We start from the raw sequence: 19,539 nt of genomic DNA on the forward strand, positions 1-19,539 counted from the left end.
TTGAAGGCCAAACACAATTTATAAACGAAAGAAAAAGCACGAAGCGCCAATGGCACCAGCGCCTTCAACAGGCACGAAGCGCCAATGGGAATGGCGTTTCCCTGCACCTAGCTGCCTAGCCCTGCTGCTGCTGCTTGACGGGACAAGACAGGGTCAAAGCGCCAACACCACTGGCGTTTTGCAATACATGGTCAAATCGCCAATCAGGTTAGCGCGTCCCTCCAGCAGTCAACACTTGTCCGCCATGCATGAAGTCGCCAGTTCTACTGGCGCGTCCCATGCTGGGTACGTGCAAAAACAGCACCCCATGGAAAATATTTCTAAAACAGCCCTAGTTTGAGAAATTCTTTGTAAAAGAATCCCAAACAGGGAAATTTGCCAAAGCATCGCTAGTCTTCCCTGACACGATAATGAGTTGACAAAGACATAATCCAGAAATTAAATAAACATCAAAACTAATCTACCATAATCCAATGGAAAACAATAACTTAAATATATGGACCAGGGAAATTAGGAAAACAATATATTAGATATAGATAGAAAGAATTTAACAGGAATGCAACTTGTACTTGTAAAAGACCGTCTAACTAACAAAACATGAAGGGTGAAGACTACAAATTATCAAAACACCATAGAAGAGAGCCAAGGTAACATGACAAAGTTCTCCAAAATTCAAATAACACATTTTTTAATGTGCCAGTCAAAAATAAAGAATTCAATCTGTGGTTGATAAGATGAGTTAAAATAAATTATAACTAAGTTCTTCCAAATAAACTTGGCATTTTATTGAAGTCATTGATGACATTTATTTAATTAATTTCCCAGGCATAGATATATTAATTTAAAATAAAAAATTTATTTATATTAAAATTATTAGTAAATTCATCAAAATGTTTTATTCAATAAAACATTATTGCACAAATGTAAATCATTAGTTACTTTATTAACTTTTATTAATAATTGAACGAAAAATTTATAAAGTGATCTAATTTAGATATGACTAATGTAAAAAGGTTACTGAATAATTAAGGGAATAAATAATATAATAATTATTATTTAATTATTTAATCATAAATATAAGTAGATTTGTTAGTTATTACTTTTAAAAAATTAATTAATTAGCATAATAAAAACTTTTATATTCATAATGTATATCAATTAAACCATATCTAAAATTACACACTAACTATAAAAAAAATATATAATTTAGTCCAAACATTAGCATTTTTTTTGGCCAACTAAAAGCTTCATTTTTTATTTCTGGATCCATCCCTAAATTTTCTCAACCTCTAATTCATTTGTAGTATAACAAAGTAAAAAGAGAGAGGAATAAGCTGGAGAGAAAATATCAGTTTCCAATAAAGGATAAAGCTAAGACAAAAATGATTGGTGGAGATCAAGCAACGAGATCGCGTCACATAAAAACACACCACGATTGTTACTACTAATTTATATTTAGTCTTATTATTATCACAGAAAATGTCCTTTGTGTCTCTACCTCTGCATCGTCCCACGTGGCAGCTGAGTTGAGATATCAAGCAGAAGAAGCACTCTGGTTCTGAGGCGCAACCTCGTCCCAACAACCATGGCGGTCCCTGCTACATCCTCAGCCCCTGTCCTTCGACCCATCCGCACCAATCACTCCTTCTCTTCCCCTTTCCGCTCTCTCCCCTCTCCCGCCGCCAGAAAACCCCTAACCGTCTTCGCCATGGCCCCCAAAAAGAAGGTACAAATTCCTTATTTAATCCCTCACTAATCTTTTATTTCGTAAATGTCCAGTTCCACAAATTTCACGTTTGAGATGCCTAATTTGTGGCGTGAAAAGATTGTGTTAAAAAATCTCAAATTTAGCAGTGGTATGTTCAAAATTGTGTGTATGAAAAATGTTAGAAACACAGATGCTTTTTTTTTATTATTGGTTCAAATCTATTGAAAATTATAAAATTTTATAGGTCTCATTTTATTTAATGATTCCTTCTCGTGATTGTTTGGTTTTTAATAAGTATTAACCAATAAAAAAAAATAAACATGTTTTACTAATCGGAAAAATGCTAGTGATGAGCAATGGCGGATACAGAATCCTAAGTTAGTGGGAATAAAAAAGCTTACTTGCCACTAGTGTTACTGGAGAGTGAGAAATTAGAGAATACTGAATTCAAATATAATAAACTAGAGGGAGTAAAACACCAGAATTTAAGACATTTAGATGTAACTTTTCAAATTCAAGGTGCCCATAATTTCACACTGAATTATATATATAGGTCTGTGAATGGTAATTATTTTTGTTAACGAGAAAGATTAGAATCCACAATCTTTTCTTCTTTCTCCCTTCTTCTTCTATCAGCAACCTTGATGAATTAAGTGGAAACTCAAAGGTTAAGATTTGATTTTAGTTATGGAATTGAACTTGGTAGGTGAACAAGTACAATGATAAGTGGAAGAAGGAGTGGTTTGGAGCGGGGATATTCTACGAGGGAAGCGAGGAGGTGGAGGTGGACGTGTTCAAGAAGATAGAGAAGAGGAAGGTTTTGAGCAACGTGGAGAAAGCTGGCTTGCTCTCCAAGGCAGAGGACTTGGGATTCACGCTCTCTTCCATAGAGAAGCTCGGCGTCTTCTCCAAAGCCGAGGAGCTCGGCTTGCTCAGCTTGCTCGACCGAGCCGCCAGCTTCTCCCCCTCCCTCCTCGCCTCCGCCGCCCTCCCCGCCTTCGTCGCTGCCATTGCCGCCATTGTGCTCATTCCCGACGACTCTGCCACCCTCGTCGCCGTCCAGGCTGTTGTTGCTGCCGCGCTCGGCGTCGGAGCCGTCGGGCTTTTCGTTGGCTCCGTCGTGCTCGGCGGCTTGCAAGAGGCTGATTGATTGAATGGTGTGGGAATGGTATGTGGATGAATTCATCTTAGATTTTTTTTTTTTTGTCTTTGTAGTTGTAGAATTGAGGAGGAGAGATTATGGCAGTTTCTTTTGGTGTAAAAAAATTGTAATAAAAAAAATGAAAATGACAATAATTTGACTGGAAATGGTTGCATACAACATAATGTAGTAGTGTCTCTGTCTCTTGTGAATGAATTGCTGTTTTCTGATTTATGTTTCTTAATTGAATTAGTAAAATTAAGCACTAGTAGTCAGTTTAATAAATCATTTATTGTTCAGATAAATATATAATAATAAATCTAATCTTATTGTGAAATTTATTGTACTTCACTAAATGCAACATAGTTTTTTTTATACAGTGTGGACAAATGTGCGATTATATGCTTATAGAAAAATATTAGTAACACTTTTTAGTTTTAGTGGAATTTATTTGGAATCATAAAATTGTGTAAATTTTACTCCTTGTTTAACAATTCTTTGCTCATAATTTTATTGTTTATGATAAATTTAATAAAAGATGTATTAGAATGAATGTATTTTTATTTGTTGTCCTGCATTAGGGTGGTTCGGTGGTGATGTAAGATGGTTGCGAAGTGGTGTTTAGATCGACAGTGGTATTGGGTGGAGCCAAGGCTTGTCTGGAAGAGAAAGGGTTATTTGTGTCCGTTCAGGTCTTTGGGGTCCAGAAAGCAATAAAGGAGGTATAGGGAGTAAAAGCCTACTTGAATCTAACTTTCAAGCAATTGATACAAGATCCAAAATATAGGAGTCATCCTCTTGTCACTGCATCACGAGGATGTGTGGTTTAATAGGTGTTGCTATTCCCACCCACACACACACAAAAAAAAAGAAGCTATTTTCACCTAACATATTTCGAATTCCAAAAAATACTTTTGCAATTCTGTTGCCAAAAATGCAAAATTGAAACTCGATTTTATTACACATCGGGGCTACATATAAAGCCCTAAAGCAGAAATGCAAAACAGAATCTTGTGTTGTTAAAAAAAAAAATCCACTAAAAAATGTGATTTGGTTTTGTTATTTTATAACACAACATAATTGTAATTTCATTACATTTTTCATTCAGCATTCAAAAAATCTTGCATTTTTTTGTTATATTTTCTTTTTTATCGAGACAAACTTTTAATGACTAAATACGAACAGTACCCTTGACACGCATGCCAAGAATTTTAACCGTGCAACCTCTTCATCCCGATGAACTAATGTAGTCAACTGACGACCCTTGGATGACCAAGCATCGTACACTATACAAAGATTGCTCGAAGATCATATGTAGCATTTTTTATCATTTAGTCCATGGACTAAATGAGTTGATCATTTAGTTCACGGATTAGATAGTTGACTTGCGTCTGAAAGAAAAAAAAAATAGATAAATAAATTTTAAAAATATGAAATTTAACCCATTTTTCAAATCCTTTTAAAAGTAATTGTCTAACAAAAACAAATTAAAAAAAGTGACTAAAAATTAAATTAAAAATTCTTTTATTAACATTTTATAGTCCAATTGCACAAAGTATTTTGCAACTATATGTTCGGGTGCACAAAATTTACGGTGAAAAGGAAGTGTAGATAGCCGTTCTAACAATGTGACCGTATCTCGCACTCCCACGATTCTTTTATTAGTCTAGTTCTATTTTTGCAGAGTTCGCGGTTAATCCCGTTTAACCCAAAGGTTAAAGCTTAAAAAAACCCACAATTTAATGGACTAGAAATTGATGCCCATGTATTAAGGTTGTGGACGTCCAAATGCATAGCTCTAAACATAAGTCATAAGTGGAAGTAGACAAAGAAAAAATTGAACATTTTAAGAAGAGAAGCATTAGAAATAAATTCTTTTGAATATACTACTTTTTATTGGCTAAATTTTGTTAAAAACTACAAAATTATTAGAATTACTAAGATCCGATGAGTGTATCTATTGACAACATACGTGAAAAGATCTAAATTCAATTCTTACATAATACACTTTTGAGAAGAGACAATAAACTTAAAATATAACTAAGTCTTTAGAATCAAGAATTTATGGTTAACCTAAAGAACTAAAGCTTGTAGTGAGGGTCTCACCTAAGAACTAAAAATTGGTTATAAAAAATGACGTAGGACCCATAAGGTCATGTAATTTTTTTAAAAAAAGATCAATCAATAAGAGAATGTATATTTTTAAAAATATATAAAAACAAAGGACTGAAATTGAAATTTAAACTGTTGGAATACTAAAAAAAAAAATCATCATCATTTGATAAACTAAAACTAAAGTTTATTAAGAGGACGCGTGGATGCCCACAGTAACCATGTGGACAGCCCTAAATTACAGTAAGTAAACAAGGTAAAAACATGCAAAATGAACACAATGCAAAACAAACAAAGGGTCGAATCGAACAAAATCATGAAGGTTTTAATAGCACAAGGGCATCATGGTAAAGCAGCACTCTCATCCATCATTGACCCGTATTATAAACCCAGGATTCCCTCTTCTTCCATGAACACCCCCCCTCAACAAAAGGAAACTCATTCACCTTCTTCTCTCTCTCTCTCTCTCTCTTGGTCTCATACACCACCTTCCATTTTCCTCCTCCAACTCCAACCCCTGCTTCTCTTATTTATATATACATACATACATACATATATATATATATACACATATATATATATATATATATATTTCTCATTCCCCGTCTTCTGAGAGTGATGGGTGTTTGCTACCGTTGTTCCCACACCTCGCACATCACCGCCATCATCATCACCAGCTTCTTTCGCCACAAGCCTTAGAATTATACTATTATCATTCACTCACACCCTCCTCCTCCTCCCCCTTATTTCAACAACAACCGTTGACCACATCACAATCACAATCACATTGTCTTCCTCTGAGGATCCAACCTTCTTCACATGGCGGGTGGGAGCGTCTTCTGCTCCACTTCTTCTTCTTCTTCTAATTTAACAACAACCACTCAGCCTCCTCTCGATTCTCTTTTCCTCTCTGCCTCTTCCCCTTTCCTCGGTACCTTTCCTTCTTCTGCTGTTTTATTTTTTTCTTGTTTAGTTTATAAAGTCTCGTGTCAAGCTAAGTTGGTCGATTAGAGTGAGTTACTGTTAATTATTTTAAATTGTCTGTTTCTATATTCGATTCTTACAAATAAAAAAACTACTTAATTTAAGTGATCGAAATCAACTAATTCAGATTCACAACATCAGTTAAAAACTGAAAAGTACATCTTACACTTACCCCCCAGTTCTGATTGACCCAAATATAATTTACTAACATGGTTGGATAGAATAGGACTTTGGAGTAGTCTAAATTATTAATCTTTTGGTTGTTTGTTGTTATTTTTTCAGGTTCAAGATCTATAGTGAGTTTTGGAGATGTTCAAGGAGGGAAGGGGTGCAATGACTCGTTCTTCAGTTCCTACGATGAGCATGGGGATCATGAGGACATGGACGAGTACTTCCACCAGCCAGAGAAGAAGCGCAGGCTCTCGGTAGAGCAAGTGCGGTTTCTTGAGAAGAGCTTTGATGAGGAGAACAAGCTCGAACCTGAGAGGAAGATTCGGCTAGCCAAGGAACTCGGCTTGCAGCCGAGGCAGGTGGCGATTTGGTTTCAGAACCGCCGCGCGCGGTGGAAGACCAAGCAGATGGAAAAGGACTATGATTCCCTGCAGGCTAGCTACAATGATCTCAAGGCCAATTATGACAACCTTCTCAGGGAAAAGGTTAAGCTCAAAGCTGAGGTGACTTGGTACTTGATAGATATTAGATGCCACTTGTTGAATTCTACAATGTCACACTTTGACTTAACAATTTAGCATACAATTTAGCTCTTGAATGTAGTAACTTTTGTTGAATTGTTGATTTGATAATTAATGTTCATGATTCTACAAATTGGCAATCTTCTAGCAAGTTTGTTGTGTATTAGATTTCAACTAGCAATATATGTGTGCCTTGGTTAGAATCTCACTAGCTATGTCATTACCCCAAGTGCAATATTTTTTATTGATGTTGTGAACTAGTTTTCAACTAGCAATATTTGTGTGCCTTGTTTAGAATTTCACTAGCTATGTCATTAGTCATTACCCCAAGTGCAAATTTACCTTACCAAGTTGTCAATTTGTGAATAATATTGTTCAGTCTAAAAGGATTAATTTACCAAACTGTATGTTAACTTACACTGTTACACTCCATTTTATGATTGATGTAAATGTTTGTGATTTGTGGTCTTTCAATTTAGGTGGCAAGGCTCACTGAGAAGGTGCTTGGAAGAAAGAAAAATGAGGGGAACTTGGAACAGGCTGAAACCAACGGATTGCAGGAGCCACTGCAGAAGTCTTTGGCTGATTCAGCCTCAGAGGGTGAAGGGTCCAAAGTGTCTATTGGGGCTTGTAAACAGGAGGACATTAATTCAGCCAAGAGTGACATATTTGATTCATCAGAAAGCCCACATTGCACTGATGGAATCCACTCTGCACTTCTAGAGACAGGTGACTCTTCTTATGTGTTTGAACCTGATCAATCGGATGTGTCTCAGGATGAAGAAGATAACCTGAGCAAGACCCTTTTGCCTCATTACATCTTTCCCAAACTTGAAGATGTTGATTACTCCGACCTGCCTCATGGTTCATGTAATTTTGGAATTCCGGAGGAGGATCAAGCCATTTGGTCTTGGCCTTACTGAATTTTCTGTAGTAGTATACAATATGTCTCTACCTTCTACTCTCAGGTTCTACTGTTTAGACTTGAGTTGAGATCATGTGTACATGGGTGAGTGAATAATAATACTAAGCCAAAGAAAAAATGGCACTCTACGGGTTTGTTCCCAAATGGTGGTTTCTTGCCAGTTTTTTTTTTTTTACTTTGCAATGTAACTTTTGGTTCACAATGTAATTAAATAATATGTTCTTGTTGAGGATGTAGTTCTGAATTTCATTTCAAGGATGAATTTACATAGCAAACTAGATGAGAAAATGTTGGACATTTTAGTGTAATTAATCTCTTTATTATGTTAAAATAAGAGTGCACGTTTGTTTTAATGTAATAACGAGATGCTCGGTTTAGGCAAATTTTGGAAGTTACATGGAAGTCAAATTTTGGAAGTTACATGGAAGTTATTTTTCAAGAAAAGACAGTTTTTTAAAAAAGATAAACTTCCATCAACCGCCAACCGTTTTTTTTAAAAGGATAAAACTTCCATAACTTCCTTCAACCGCCAAAAACCACCTGTTCTTTGATTATAAATAATCATCCTGGTTCAGAAAGCATAAGATGTGAAAAACATACAAGACCAAAACAAAACTCTTGAATTATAATCTTCTGATTTTATCCGATTGAACAATTTTGGTTGAACCCCGAAATTTGATTCAATCTGAAAGTGTTTATACACGACTTCAGATTTATCCAGGATTATCTCGATTTTCAAATTTAACCAACAAAAGATTGAATCAAATCTTTCGAGATGACGAACGATAGTTCGAAGATGACAAGCAAGTTTGCGAAGTTGGACAAGTTTGAAGGGCAGGATTTCAGAAGATGGCAAAAGAAGATGCACTTTCTCTTGACAATATTGAATGTGGTGTATGTGCTGAGTACACCGATGCCGGTGTATATGGAAGGCGAAACTCTGGATCAAACAAGGAAGCGTTCGAAATGGGAGAACGACGATTACATTTGTCGTGGACACATTCTGAACGGTATGTCTGACTCTCTCTTTGATATTTATCAAAATGTTGAGTCTGCTAAGGAATTATGGGACTCTCTTGAATCCAAGTATATGGCAGAAGATGCCTCAAGTAACAAATTCTTAGTTAGTAATTTCTTTAATTACAAAATGATTGATTCGAGGCCTGTTATGGAGCAATATAATGAACTGCTGCGGATTTTGGGTCAGTTTACTCAACATGATTTGAAAATGGATGAATCCATTGCAGTTTCATCTATAATTGATAAACTGCCTTCTTCTTGGAAAGACTTCAAGCATACCTTGAAACATATGAAGGAAGAGTTGACTCTGGTTCAACTCGGTAGTCATTTCATGATTGAGGAGTCGCTGAGGGCTCAGGAAATTGACAAAGTCAATGATAAAACCGTAGCAGGTTCCTCTTTCGTTAATATGGTAGAGGAAAGTGGAACAGTTAAGCAAAATTACAATGCTAAAGGTAACAAACGAAAATTTCAAGGAAATAAGAACAAAGGTCCAAACAAACAGACAAAATTGTCATGTTGGAAGTGTGGGAAACCTGGTCATTTAAAGAGGGATTGCCGGGTGTTCAAAGGAAAGAACAAGGCTGGTCCAAGTGGGTCTAATGATCCTGAAAAGCAACAAGGTTAGATTGTAGTGAATAATTTTAATTCGAATACGAATTCAAATTATGTATCACTAATATCTGATGCATTCTATGTGCAGGATGATGACGTTGCTTGGTGGTTTGATTCGGGAGCAACAAGCCATGTGTGCAAAGATCGTCGTTGGTTCAAGGAATTTAGACCAATCGATGATGGCTCTATTGTGAAGATGGGCAATGTTGCAACTGAACCAATCCTAGGATTAGGTTGTGTGAATTTAGTTTTTACTTCCGGAAAAAGTTTGTATTTGGATAATGTCTTATTTGTACCTGGTATTCGTAAGAACTTATTGTCTGGTATGGTTTTAAATAATTGTGGTTTCAAGCAAGTACTTGAAAGTGACAAGTACATCTTGTCAAGACATGGCTCGTTTGTTGGATTTGGTTATCGTTGTAATGGAATGTTTAAATTAAACATTGATGTTCCTTTTGTTCATGAATCTGTTTGTATGGCCTCGTGTAGTTCTATAACTAATATGACAAAATCAGAAATTTGGCATGCTAGATTAGGACATGTTCATTACAAAAGATTAAAAGATATGTCAAAAACAAGTATGATTCCTCCTTTTGATATGAACATTGAAAAATGCAAAACTTGCATGTTGACCAAGATCACTAGGAAACCTTTTAAGGATGTTAAAAGTGAGACTAAAGTCTTAGACCTTATTCATAGTGATTTGTGTGATTTGCATGCTACTCCATCATTAGGTCATAAAAAATATCTTGTTACTTTTATTGATGATGCATCAAGGTATTGTTATGTATATTTATTAAATACAAAAGATGAAGCTCTTGATAAATTTAAAATTTATAAGAAAGAGGTAGAACTTCATCAAAATGGGCTAATCAAAACTCTTCGTATGGATAGGGGAGGTGAGTATTATGATCCGGTTTATTTTCAATCTACTGGAATAATACATCAAACTACAGCTCCCTATACACCACAACAGAATGGTGTAACCGAAAGGAAGAATAGAACCTTGAAAGAAATGGTGAATTCCATGTTATCCTATTCGGGTTTAAGTGAAGGATTTTGGGGTGAGGCTATGTTGACAGCCTGTTACTTGTTGAACCGAATTCCTAACAAAAGGAATAAGGTTACCCCATATGAACTTTGGCACAAAAAGACACCAAATTTGAGTTATCTCAAAATTTGGGGATGTAGGGCTGTAGTCAGGCTTACAGAACCTAAAAGGAAAACCATAGGTGAAAGAGATATAGATTGCATATTTATTGGATATGCTGAACATTCTAAAGCATATAGATTCTATGTGCTAGAATCTAATGATTTTGTTGCTGTGAACTCGATTATAGAGTCACGGGATGCTATCTTTGATGAACAAAGGTTTACATCTATACCTAGGCCAAAGGACATGAATTCCATGTCGAAAGTCTCAGTTAATATTGAGGATATACCTTCAACTAGTACTGAAACTAGAAAGAGTACGAGAGTAAGAAAGGCTAAGTCATTTGGTGATGACTTTCAACTCTATTTGGTTGAAGGGTCAAGGAATGATATTGAATTTCAATATCAATATTGCCTTAATGTTGAGGAAGACCCAAAGACTTTTAGTGAAGCAATGGCTTCAAGGGATGCTGTATTCTGGAAAGAAGCAATCCAAAGTGAGATGGATTCCATCATGCAAAATAATACCTGGAAATTGGTTGACTTACCTCCTGGATGTAAGCCATTAGGATGTAAGATGATCTTTAGGAGAAAGATGAAAGTGGATGGTACTGTTGACAAGTACAAAGCCAGATTGGTTATCCAAGGCTTTAGGCAAAAGGAGGGTATTGATTTTTTCGATACATATGCTCTTGTTGCTAGGATATCCACTATTAGACTGTTGTTAGCACTTGCTGCTATCCACAATCTGGTGATTCACCAAATGGATGTGAAAACTGCATTCTTAAATGGTGAATTGGATGAAGAGATATACATGAAACAACCTGAAGGGTTTGTTATGCCAGGAAATGAAAATAAGGTGTGTAAACTGATGAAATCTCTTTATGGCTTGAAACAAGCGCCTAAGCAATGGCATCAAAAATTTGATGAGGTTGTGTTGTCTAGTGGTTTTGTTATAAACCAAGCAGATAAATGTCTATACAACAAGTTTGATACTCATGGCAAAGGAGTTATCATTTGTCTGTATGTAGACGACATGTTGATCTTTGGTACCGACCAAGATCAAGTTGATGAAACTAAGGCATTTTTGTCTTCTAAGTTTGATATGAAAGATATGGGGGAGGCGGATGTGATCTTAGGAATAAAGATCAAACGTGGAAACAATGGCATTTCCATCTCTCAATCACATTATATTGAGAAGATATTGGAGAAATTTAATTTTAAAGATTGTTCTCCGGTAAGTACTCCCATTGATCCTAACCTGAAGCTATTACCTAATAAAGGTGTAGCAGTGTCTCAACTTGAATACTCAAGGGCGATAGGATCACTCATGTATGCAATGATTAGTACTAGGCCTGATATAGCTTATGTTGTTGCTAAACTCAGTAGGTTTACAAGTAATCCTAGTTCTCATCATTGGCAAGCTATGAATAGAGTATTCAAGTACTTAAAGGGAACCATTGACTATGGTTTGACATATACTAGATTTCCTTCGGTTATTGAAGGTTACTCTGATGCAAGTTGGATAACCAATATGGAGGATTATTCATCCACAAGTGGTTGGGTATTCCTCCTTGGAGGAGGTGCTATCTCTTGGGCATCCAAGAAACAGACCTGCATTACAAATTCAACAATGGAATCTGAATTTGTAGCTTTAGCAGCAGCTGGTAAAGAAGCTGAGTGGCTAAGAAATCTGATCTATGAGATTCCATTGTGGCCCAAACCTATACCTCCCATGTCTATCAGGTGTGATAGTCAGGCAACTTTGGCTAAGGCATATAGTCAAGTGTATAATGGGAAGTCTAGACACTTGGGTGTTAGACACAACATGGTTTGGGAGTTAATCATGCATGGTGTGATATCAGTGGAGTTTGTGAGAACTCAGCATAATTTGGCTGATCATTTAACCAAAGGGTTAAGTAGAGATCTCGTGAAAAGGTCGGCTGTGGGATTAGGATTAAAGTCCATCTGAAATCTCTTATGTTAAGATACCCAATTCCCATCTAATATGACATTAGGTGCTGAATTCAATGTGGAAAGCTTAACATGTAGAGATTGGAACACATCATGGAAAGTATCCCAAAAGGAATGTGTTCGGTTCTGTAAGTTAAGGAGGTTGAAGTATAACTTCTCAATGGTTCTTTTGAAAAATTGCATTTACAGGTGCAAGAAAGAAAAGGACTACCTATATAAGCATAAAGTTTAGCCGCTTCAAGAAGCTGGGACTTGGCTTTGATATGCTTATGAAGGATAGGGACACAGGCTAGTAAAACTAGTGTCGAGCAAGAGTAATGTTATAAACTATTGTGCAGATTATCTTCATGTATTCATTATGAATAGAAAGGGTTCAATCCTTAGTGACACCCTGATATTCGAATATTTGAAACGTGTAATTTGCTAAGATGAAATTCAATCGTCACGATATTTCATCTATGCAGTAGTTTGTTGTATATTATGACTTTGGTGATTTGATCGGTAATTACACTAAAATGGGGGAGGTTTGTTGGACATTTTAGTGTAATTGATCTCTTTATTATGTTAAAATAAGAGTGCACGCTTGTTTTAATGTAATAACGATATGCTCGGTTTAGGCAAATTTTGGAAGTTACATGGAAGTCAAATTTTGGAAGTTACATGGAAGTTATTTTTCAAGAAAAGACAGTTTTTTAAAAAAGATAAACTTCCATCAACCGCCAACCGTTTTTTTTTTAAAGGATAAAACTTCCATAACTTCTTTCAACCGCCAAAAACCACCTGTTCTTTGATTATAAATAATCCTGGTTCAGAAAGCATAAGATGTGAAAAACATACAAGACCAAAACAAAACTCTTGAATTATAATTTTCTGATTTTATCCGATTGAACAATTTTGGTTGAACCCCGAAATTTGATTCAATCTGAAAGTGTTTATACACGACTTCAGATTTATCCAGGATTATCTCGATTTTCAAATTTAACCAACAGAAAAGTGGGAAGAAAAAAAGGTTGTCTTCCATTCGAGGCCAGATATTGTGATTCTGTTCTATTGCTATGTGCTCATTGTCTTGTTGACATTTAATTGGTTGAGAACCTCTAGCACTTGGGTGATTCCTCTGTCCACTTGGGTTATGGGTCCCTGTTGATTCAAAATTCAATAGGTGGCAAGCTTGCATGACTTAACGCTTTGAAGGGTTACCTTCCAGAGTTGAGGGACGAAAAAATGGTCACGCTTCTCCTTAGAAGCGTCACTTTCACCAAACTAGCCAAATCACAGTAGTGGCTTCCAACAAATTGAGGAGAATCACCGACTTTTTTTTTCTTCACTCCTCCTTGCATACTTTTGAGAAAAAGTTTTCGAAGTGGTTCCGGATATCGAGTTCATGTTTAGATTATACTATTTCTTAAAAAATGTAGTATTCACACTTCATTGCAAAATTGTTTTAGATATCAATTTACTCGTGTTTAAGTAACTTGTCATTTTATTTTTTTAGTATATTTCTTTTAACAAATCCAGAAGCAATCATTTTTCTCCTCAGCTTTTAAGTACCTAGATTTCAATAATTTATATGTGAATATTATGATGTTTGTTTGATCCATGTAGTTAGTCCCACAAAATGGGAAAGGACAAATTAGGCTTTGTTGTTGTTGATAATCAAACGATTTTTGAAGTCATGAATTCAGTAATATAAGAAGGTCAGCTCAAATTGGCCTTCAAATTACCAAGAATGATTAAAGTAAATTGTGGACTTTGGCGAACTTTAATGTTATTGGTTTTGAATCATGGAATCATCCGTATTAGAAAGACTTTATATATATAAACCATTACTCTAGATTTTTAGAGTGAGTCTCACAATTGTATGTTTGTAGAGATTTAAAAAAAAAAAACTTTTCAATTATAGCTTATCATTAAAGTTGAATCCCCAAACAATTTATTTGATTAAGTTATAGAACATACATGAGTACGTGCGTGAGTTTAATTTCCAACAAGGTGATGCCCTTGTTTCCATTCTCCTATCCCTTACGACTCAAGCCTTTCATTGTAAAAACAAAAAAAAAATATTATCCTTACATTAATTAGTAAACAATAACTTTAAATCATTTTATTATCAAAAGAGTATGTTAGAACAAAGCATGAAAGTTTAAAAAAGAAAAAAAAAAGACTTCAAATCTCACATCGCTAAAATATAAAACTCAATTAATTTATTAATTGAGTATAAAGTATAATTTACTGTAAATGATTTGATATTGTGATTCTCAATGATAAAAAAAAGAGAGTATAATTTGAATACTAATTTAATGCAATAATCTTTAGATGATTAATTAACATTTCAAATTAGCAATTTTCTAAACTACGATGAACGTTGAAACATTTTTTTAATCATATGAAAAAAGTTATTTATTTGATATTCTTTATATACTAACCTTGAGATTTTGTGGCTGAGAAATAAGAATGATATTTTTAAGGTCAACCCCCGACCACTTGTGGACTGCGGGGGTTAATTATCGTCACGTAAATTGATGTTTGAGTGAAAAAGAACCATTCGTGGGTGGTAATTAATAGTAGTAAGGGCCATCATCAAAGTTGAATTGAGACATGAGATGAGATGAGTGAACACAACAAAATGACAAACAGTACTCACTCGGGAACATGAAATAAAAAAACTCCCTTGGACGAGAAACCAGGTGAGTGAATGTTGCGTTTTTCAATGGCCTTATTCCCACACGTTCCATCATAGTACTACCCTACGCTGTACAGTAAACCATGCACCCTCAAATGAAAATATGCCACGTGCACAACATCGTTAAGATTGAGGTTATGTGCACGGTCATGATGCAACAACATAACCGTCTGGAAAAAGAAATTAAAAATAAATAAATTAAGATAAAAATTTTAAATTAAAATAAAATATAATTAATGTGGGTCTCACATTATTTTTTATTTTATTATTTATTTATCTTAATTTTCATTTTTGAACACACCATTGGCTGATAATGATTTTTTGATTTTCTTTTCCTTCTCTGGAAGCAAAATCCAGCACAAGAAGCAAAGGAAAGGAAGATTGAATTGGAGGGAAACTCGACAAGTGGAATCCGGTGGAGCAACGTGACGTGTAGTGTGGGGATCAGGTCCAAGCGTATGATAGGGACCACCACTTTGTTGTTTCGTTTGGAAGTAATCGAGAAATGAAAGGGTTTTTTGGGATGTCGATAGCAATAACCTACGTGAGAGAGAGAGAGATCGTAGAGAGTCATATTTGTCATCATATACACTAGTAGAAAATTACATATAAGGGTCATAAAAAACAAAAAGAAAGAAGATTACAGATAAATATAAGCAATGTGATCAATAGGTCGGGTCGATCGCATTCAGACTCAAGAAGCCCAATCTAAACAAACCCACGGTTGACGTTTTTAGACTTGAACCCACCCAAGTAAACTTTTAGTTTGGAAGGTTTCGTTTTAGGCGGATTTCGGATTAAGCAGTTGGACTAGTGTGGTTGTGAGCTCTGTTACACCATCATAGACGATCGTGCTTTGTTACATTCAGCTACTATTGTGATTTTCGACAACATCTCCCTCCTAATTTCCTCCATTTTTTCTGTCTCTCCAAATACAAAACAACCGTCGCACATGTGGTTACAAACATTTATCGCTCAACAGTAAAAATATACATTTAACATCATTCCATTAACATCAATTATATGAAAACTAATATTAAAAAAAATATAAAAATATTTTTGAAAATAGTAGCCTCTCGTTAACATTGGTTATTTTATAACCTCCATCATCATATGAGAAGTAATATCTCATGTGGGAGGCATTTATGTAAGGACTAATAAATAAATAAATAATAATTAAAGACTAAATTGTAATTGGGTTAAATGGAAAACATTTCTAGAGATAAATGTTATTTGATAAGAGTAGTGATTATAAAGGGATTAATACATTCGTGACAAAAAAAAATGTTCTCTCTAACTCCTAGTCATCATGAATGTAGAGAGACGAAAGAATAGTCAAGGAAGCGAAATATTGTTTCTCTCCTCCTCTTCCAAGGAATCAAAGTACACCGCATTCATTATGGAGAAAGGTACGCACTGTTTATCTATTATTTGTGAAAATCATATATTTCAAGATCCTATTGGTTTCCTATAATTGCTAATCTAGGGAACCCTTAAGTTTTACATGTGGTATCACAACATATGTTATAAAATTTATTATTCTTCAAGAATGATTTATTTTCTTCCAAATATGCATGAATCCTAATTATGAAATTTAGAGATTTTAATTTTTCGCTGCAAGTACGTGTTTTCGTTGTTGTATCTTATGCTAATTGATATATAATAAAGAGAAAGTATTTTAATTTGAATGGAACCAAAGGAATTCAAAAGGTGTAATCTTTCTCCCATGTTTAAAAGTAATTCTTGTTAGAATTCTTTTGGAAATGCTATTCTCAACCCACTTTTTGTTATTCTCAATCCCACGTGCTCATTTTTTTTAACACAATTGTTGAATGTGATTAAAAGATTGAAATTTTATGCCCTAGAATTAAATTAACGTGAATGCTTTAAAATTGTCGGTAGCATTAAATATGTATATGTTATATATATTTGCTTGAATGTGTTTGAATACAAAAAAAATATGAATATTATTTTATGGCCTGGAATAAAATTAATAAAATGGTTATGAATTGTTAATAGCAATAAGTACGTGCAAGTTGTATATTTGATTGGAATTAAGTGTATGATGGATTTGTTAGTCACCAAAGTAGTCAAATCTATAAGGTTATTTAATTTCAAATTAATGATTACTTCAGTTACTCATAGAATAATGAAAGCTAAATTATATGATTATTGGTTTATGGGTAATTGAAATTCATTGTTATAAGTCATTTATGGATCGCCCAAAGGTTGATTAGTTATTCTGATAATCAATGAATATAATTGTAAGTAATTTATGTGTACCATTAGTTTATTTATATATCCAAAGGTAATAGATACTACTAATTGGTGCATATTTAATTGTCTAATAATGTTAAAAAATTTATTAGCATCATTGTATTTGTATGTTGTGTGTTGGTGTATCACCCAAAGGAAAACATCAATATACATTGAATGTTATCTAAATGAATTATATGTATGACATGTGTTTTATCTCTCAAAACGCTTATGTGAATTTTATTATGTAATACTTATTCCCAATTTACTGAATTCTCATGTATCATCTATGTCAATTTTTAATGGGCTTAACTTCTTTGACTGGAATGAGCAAGTCCAATTTTACCTCGGTGTATTGGATCTTGATCTTGCTATATTGGAAGAGAAACATGATATTATTACTAATGCTAGTAGCAATGAAGAGAAAACCTATTATAAAGCTTGGGAAAGATATAACAGACTTAGCTTAATGTTCATGAGTTTGACTGTTGCAAACAATATTAAGACAATTCTCCCTAAGATCAATAATGTTAAAGAGTTTACGGGGTTAGTGGGAGAGTGCTCTCAAACAACTGATAAGTCTCTTGCTGGGACATTAATGAGTACACTAACCACCATGAAGTTTGATGGTTCACGTATTATGCATAAGCATATCATTGAGATGACAAATGTTGCAACAAGACTTAAGACCTTGGGAATGGTTGTGAATGAGAACTTCCTTGTTCAGTTTATTCTGAACTCATTGTCGTATGAGTATGACCCATTCCAAATGAGCTATAATACCACGAAAGATAAATGGAATGTGCATGAATTGCATAGTATGTTAGTTCAGGAAGAAACGAGGCTTAAGAATCAAGGAAGTCACTCAGTTCATTATGTAAGTCACCAAGAGAATTAAGGAGCTGGAAAAAAATTTGTGAAGAAATATGATAAAGGAAAAGGGTCATTAAAGATCAATGTCAGCTTTTTGCAAATCCAGAAGAAGGTATCAAAGGAAAATAATTATCATTTCTGTAGGAAATCTGGACACTTCCAGAAAGCGTATGTCTTGGTTCTAAAAGAAATGTGAGCTTAATGCTCATGTATGTTTTGAATCAAACTTAAATGAAGTTCTCCATAATGCATAGTGGATTGATATTGGATGTATGACTTATGTATCTAATACTATGCAGGGATTTCTTATGATTCAAACCATAAGCCCAAATGAGAAGTTTGTCTTCATGGGGAATAGAGTAAAAGCTCCAGTGAAAACAATCAGGACTTATCATTTAAAACTCGACACTGGACATCATTTAGATTTACTGGAAACTCTTTATATACTTAGTTTATCTAGGAATTTAGTTTCATTATCTAAACTTGATATTACTGGATACTCTTTTAATTTTGGTAATGGATATTTCAGTTTATTTAAGCATAATCATCTCATTGGTACTAGTGTTCTTTGTGATGATTTACATAAATTGAAATTAGATGGTTTATATTATGTAACTATTTTAGCTCTGTATTATAATGTTGGCACTAAACATAGTTTAGTGAATGAACAATCTGCTTTCTTGTGGTATAAACGTTTAGGTCACATTTCTAGAAAAAGGATGGAAAAATTAATAAAGGATGAAATTCTTCCTGATCTAGATTTTACGGATCTAAATATTTGTGTGGATTGTACTAAGGGAAAACAAACAAAACACACAAAGAAAGGAGCTACAATAAGCATTCAGCTTCTTGAAATTGTATATACTGATATTTGCCGGTCTTTTGATATTAATTCTTTCAGAAAGGAAAGATACTTTATCACCTTTATTTATGAGTATTTACGTTATAGTTATTTCTACTTGAATGGAGTAGAAAGACAATTAGACAGAAAGGTGAAAGTTGTTAGGTATGATAGAGGTGGTGAGTATTACAGAAGATACGATGAAACTGGGCAACACCCAGGTCCATTTGCTAAACTTCTTCAAAAACATGGCATTTGTGTGCAATACACAATGTCTGGTGCACCACAACAAAATGGTGTATCAGAAAGGCGTAATAGAACTTTAATAGATGTGGTTAGGAGCATATTAAGCAATTCAACTTTACTCGTATCTTTGTGGATGTATGTCTTGAAAAGTGTCATACATTTGTTGAATAGGATTCCTAGTAAGGCGGTTCCAAACACACATTTTGAACTGTGGACGAATAAGGCACCTGCATGTTTGGGGTTGCCAGACAGAAATAAGGATTTATAATCCATAAGAAAGAAAATTGGATAGGGTTCCTAGTAAGGCGGTTCCAAAC

At 34.5% G+C, this 19,539-nt stretch overlaps 2 protein-coding genes across 4 annotated transcripts; both read left to right on the top strand.

Moving 5' to 3' along the window:
• Positions 1-1,463: 1,463 nt before the first annotated feature.
• LOC114409752 lies at positions 1,464-3,812 on the top strand. Of its 2 annotated transcripts, XM_028373332.1 has the most exons (3): positions 1,464-1,726; positions 2,415-2,876; positions 3,431-3,812. In XM_028373332.1, exons 1-2 carry the CDS (start codon positions 1,586-1,588, stop codon positions 2,856-2,858), a joined length of 585 nt encoding a protein of 194 aa, XP_028229133.1. In that variant the 5' UTR covers positions 1,464-1,585; the 3' UTR covers positions 2,859-2,876; positions 3,431-3,812. The 2 variants fall into 2 exon arrangements, with proteins under 2 accessions (XP_028229133.1, XP_028229132.1); XM_028373331.1 differs by lacking the exon at positions 3,431-3,812 and having other exon boundaries at positions 2,415-3,081.
• A 1,546-nt stretch (positions 3,813-5,358) lies between these two features.
• LOC114409753 (homeobox-leucine zipper protein HAT5-like) lies at positions 5,359-7,798 on the top strand. Of its 2 annotated transcripts, none has more exons than XM_028373333.1 (3): positions 5,359-5,892; positions 6,228-6,619; positions 7,117-7,798. In XM_028373333.1, the coding sequence occupies exons 1-3, from the start codon at positions 5,781-5,783 to the stop codon at positions 7,558-7,560; spliced, it is 948 nt and encodes a 315-aa protein (XP_028229134.1). In that variant the 5' UTR covers positions 5,359-5,780; the 3' UTR covers positions 7,561-7,798. The 2 variants fall into 2 exon arrangements, with proteins under 2 accessions (XP_028229134.1, XP_028229135.1); XM_028373334.1 differs by having other exon boundaries at positions 6,228-6,601.
• The last annotated feature ends 11,741 nt before the right edge of the window (positions 7,799-19,539 follow it).

The sequence above is a fragment of the Glycine soja genome, chromosome 4 (assembly GCF_004193775.1).
Source record: "Glycine soja cultivar W05 chromosome 4, ASM419377v2, whole genome shotgun sequence".
NCBI classification, from domain to species: Eukaryota; Viridiplantae; Streptophyta; class Magnoliopsida; order Fabales; family Fabaceae; genus Glycine; species Glycine soja.

Excerpts from the sequence above, each read along its gene's own strand:
- LOC114409752 (XM_028373332.1), top strand. The coding sequence starts at position 1,586 with ATGGCGGTCCCTGCTACATCCTCAGCCCCTGTCCTTCGACCCATCCGC. Across the intron at positions 1,727-2,414 it reads CCATGGCCCCCAAAAAGAAG|GTGAACAAGTACAATGATAA; the intron begins GTACAAATTCCT and ends TGAACTTGGTAG.
- LOC114409753 (XM_028373333.1), top strand. The coding sequence starts at position 5,781 with ATGGCGGGTGGGAGCGTCTTCTGCTCCACTTCTTCTTCTTCTTCTAAT. Across the intron at positions 5,893-6,227 it reads TGCCTCTTCCCCTTTCCTCG|GTTCAAGATCTATAGTGAGT; the intron begins GTACCTTTCCTT and ends TTATTTTTTCAG. Across the intron at positions 6,620-7,116 it reads AGGTTAAGCTCAAAGCTGAG|GTGGCAAGGCTCACTGAGAA; the intron begins GTGACTTGGTAC and ends CTTTCAATTTAG.